The sequence below is a fragment of the Corylus avellana genome, chromosome ca11 (assembly GCF_901000735.1).
Source record: "Corylus avellana chromosome ca11, CavTom2PMs-1.0".
In the NCBI taxonomy this organism is placed as follows: domain Eukaryota; kingdom Viridiplantae; phylum Streptophyta; class Magnoliopsida; order Fagales; family Betulaceae; genus Corylus; species Corylus avellana.
The window spans coordinates 7,235,337-7,238,200 of record NC_081551.1 but is presented as its reverse complement, the minus strand read 5'-3'; the positions used below and the strand labels follow the sequence as shown (position 1 = coordinate 7,238,200).

The 2,864-nt window shown below is 44.8% G+C and overlaps 1 protein-coding gene across 1 annotated transcript; it reads left to right on the top strand.

Annotated features, from left to right (window-relative positions):
• The first annotated feature begins 91 nt into the window (after window positions 1–91).
• LOC132164973 (uncharacterized) lies at window positions 92–853 on the top strand. Its single transcript, XM_059575486.1, has 2 exons — window positions 92–356; window positions 468–853. The coding sequence occupies exons 1-2, from the start codon at window positions 92–94 to the stop codon at window positions 851–853; spliced, it is 651 nt and encodes a 216-aa protein (XP_059431469.1).
• Window positions 854–2,864: the final 2,011 nt, after the last annotated feature.

The window sequence follows — 2,864 nt, the reverse complement described above, 5'->3', positions numbered from 1 at the left end:
GCCAATGTTCCCAAGCAACCCCCCGAGGAGCTGAGTTCAATTTCCTCACCCTGGCCTTTCTCGCTGTAGTGGCTGTTGATTAATTCACCAAATGGGCAGAAGTGGAGGCCCTATTGAACATCACAGCCAAATGGATGGAGTAGTTCCTCTGGAAGAATGTCATCTTTCGGTATGCATTCCACACGCGTTCGTCACAAACAATGGAAAGCAATTTGACTGTGATTCATTTCGAAAATGGTGTTCAAAGCTCCAGATCAGAAACTACTTCTCATCCTCTGAACATCCCCAAGCAAATGGGCAAGTAGAAGCCACCAACAAGACCATATTTAAAATTTTGAAAAAAAAACTTGGTGAGAGTAAGGGAGACTAGGCCTAGGATCTCCCGGAAGTTCTGTCGGCATACCGAACTACAAAGAGGACTCCAACCAAAGAGACTCCTTACGCTCTAGCCTTTGGGACTGAAGCAGACATCCCAACCGAGGTTGGATCAGGAAGCATCCGTATAGAGACCTTTTGGCCAGAATCCAATGATGAAGGCATCAGGCTACATCTTGACTTGCTGCAGGAAAAATGGGACGAAGCCCAAGTAACCATGGCAGAATACCAAGAGAAGGAGGCTCGGTACTTCAACCAAAAGGTCAACCACCGAAGCTTCAAGCTGGGAGACTTGGTCATGCAAAAAGTCACCAACACCACCAAGGACCCAGCCATGGGAAAACTAGCTACAAATTGTGAAGGACCTTATAAGGTAGTCAGGTGCCGAAGAGCGGGAGCCTACCATCTTGAAGATGGCGAGGGGAAGGCACTCCCGAGGCCATGGAATGCCGAGCATCTGAAGAAATACTTTGTATAAGTTATTGTAATTTCGTCAAGAAGATTCATTTGTATGATTTTCCATTGTAAAAGCATTTTATCAATATAGAATCTTCCGAAATTACAGTATCAAGCGAAGCCTCGGTAAATATAGCTGACAAGCTGAAAAATAAAACCTCGAGAAATATAGCCGTAATGGTACTTCCCCAAGATCAAACGTTTGTTAAAATAGCCGTAAAGGCGCTTTCCAAACATAGCCCAATTAAAGAGTTTAAAACCTCAACGCAGGTTAATTCTAAGGCTAAAATACCTTGGAGAAATATAGCCGAGAAGACGCTTTCCCTAGATTACCGTTCGTGAAAGATAGCCGTAAAGGCGCTTTCCGAACTTAACCCATTAAGAACATAAAGCCTCTAAAGGATTGTTCGACGGTTAAACTACCTCAGAGAAATACAGCCGAGAAGGCGCTTTTCTGAGGCCAATGTTCAAGAAAAATAGCTGTAAAGGCGCTTTCTAAACTTAGCCAATTTTAAAAATGAACAGCCTAAAAAAGAAGGCTCATTGAAAGGCTAAAATACCTCAGTGAAATACAACCGCAAAGGTGCTTTCCCAAGGCCAAGCATTCGGCCAAGCAACCAAAAAATTGAACTTTTTTAAAAGTTAGTTTTTTAAAGATTGCAAACAAAAAGGAAAATGAGTAAGACAAAACATCAAACAAAAGATCCTTTTTCTCATTAAAGATTATAAACATTTACAAATCTTTAGGCTTAGGTGTCTCAACATCCTTAGCCTCGGGAGTATCGGCATTATCTGACAAGTCCTATAACCTAGGAGCACCAACATTCTTGAAGGTTACAATAGTTACCAAGGATTGACATAAGGGTCATATTCGAACTCTCTAATTCCCCGAGTATCCAGCATTTGCTCCTGGCCGAGGTGAACAAGCTTTTCAATGGCCTTGGCTACGGGAGGACAAGCTTCGGGATCAATGGAGTCAAGGTTGATGAAGCAAGAAGGGTCATAGGCCAGACCTCGGAAGGTCTCAAAACCCACAGTATAGCCTCGGGCCCAGCCTTGGTCTTGGGTCCAAGATGCAAAGGACAGCTGCTTGAAGTATCCCTGAGCTTTCTCCATGTAGTGGTGCATTTGTTCCTTTGCACGTTTGAACTTCTCCTTGATTCCCGAGGCCCTCCCATTGGTGACCCTTTATTTCTCTTCGGCCTTCTCGACTCTTGACCATTGCACCAATGCATCTTTTTGTGCTTCTCCAATTTCCATAGAAACAACGTTTATCCGGCCCGCATAAGCGTTGTAGTGCAGGTCAGCCTCGGTACATCTCTCCTCGACCTACCTGGCCTCTTCCTCAAGGATTGAGTAATCTGTTTGTAGCCTTTCAGATTTCACCTTGGAGGCCATAAGATCAGCCTCTAAATCTTGAATCCAAGAGTTCACTTCATGGTTAGCCTCGGAGGCTCGGGCAACTTGGGCTTCCAATAGTGACAATCGCCGACTTGAAAGTAGGAGCTCGTTGTCCGGCTAAGCCGATAGTCCCTTTAGTTGAGCATTTTTGGCCTCAGAATCCTCAAATTTCTTCTTCAAATCCTCATTCTCCAAAGCCGAGCCTTGAAGAACCTCTGTGAAGCCACAGTACAAGAAGATTGTCTTCATAACACCTTGCATGAATTCATAAAATGAGTCAAGTTACAAAAATTATAAAGAGCAAAAACCGAGGAAAGAGGTTTTAATTCCCTAGGGATTGGGTACTAACATCATTTAAGTGCTCCACGAGGATCAGACTCACTAAGGTGCTGAAGGGGTTCCCCAACAAATCCTCACTCAAATTAGAAAGGGGCCTCCTAGCTGTCCAGGTGACAGTGTTTCGATTCCCCGAGGAGCTGCCGGGCTAAGAAGCCTCAGTAGTGTTGCCCGTAGAAGCAACATTGGTGTGATCCTCGATTGAACGAGGACCCTCTCCAGTGTGGAGCGGCGCCCGAAGATTAGCCTTTATTGGATCAAGCAAGTCCTCGGTCTGGCGAAGCCTCCCCTCGGAG

Excerpts from the sequence above, each read along its gene's own strand:
- LOC132164973 (XM_059575486.1), top strand. The coding sequence starts at position 92 with ATGGGCAGAAGTGGAGGCCCTATTGAACATCACAGCCAAATGGATGGA. Across the intron at positions 357-467 it reads GAAAAAAAAACTTGGTGAGA|ACATCCCAACCGAGGTTGGA; the intron begins GTAAGGGAGACT and ends GGACTGAAGCAG.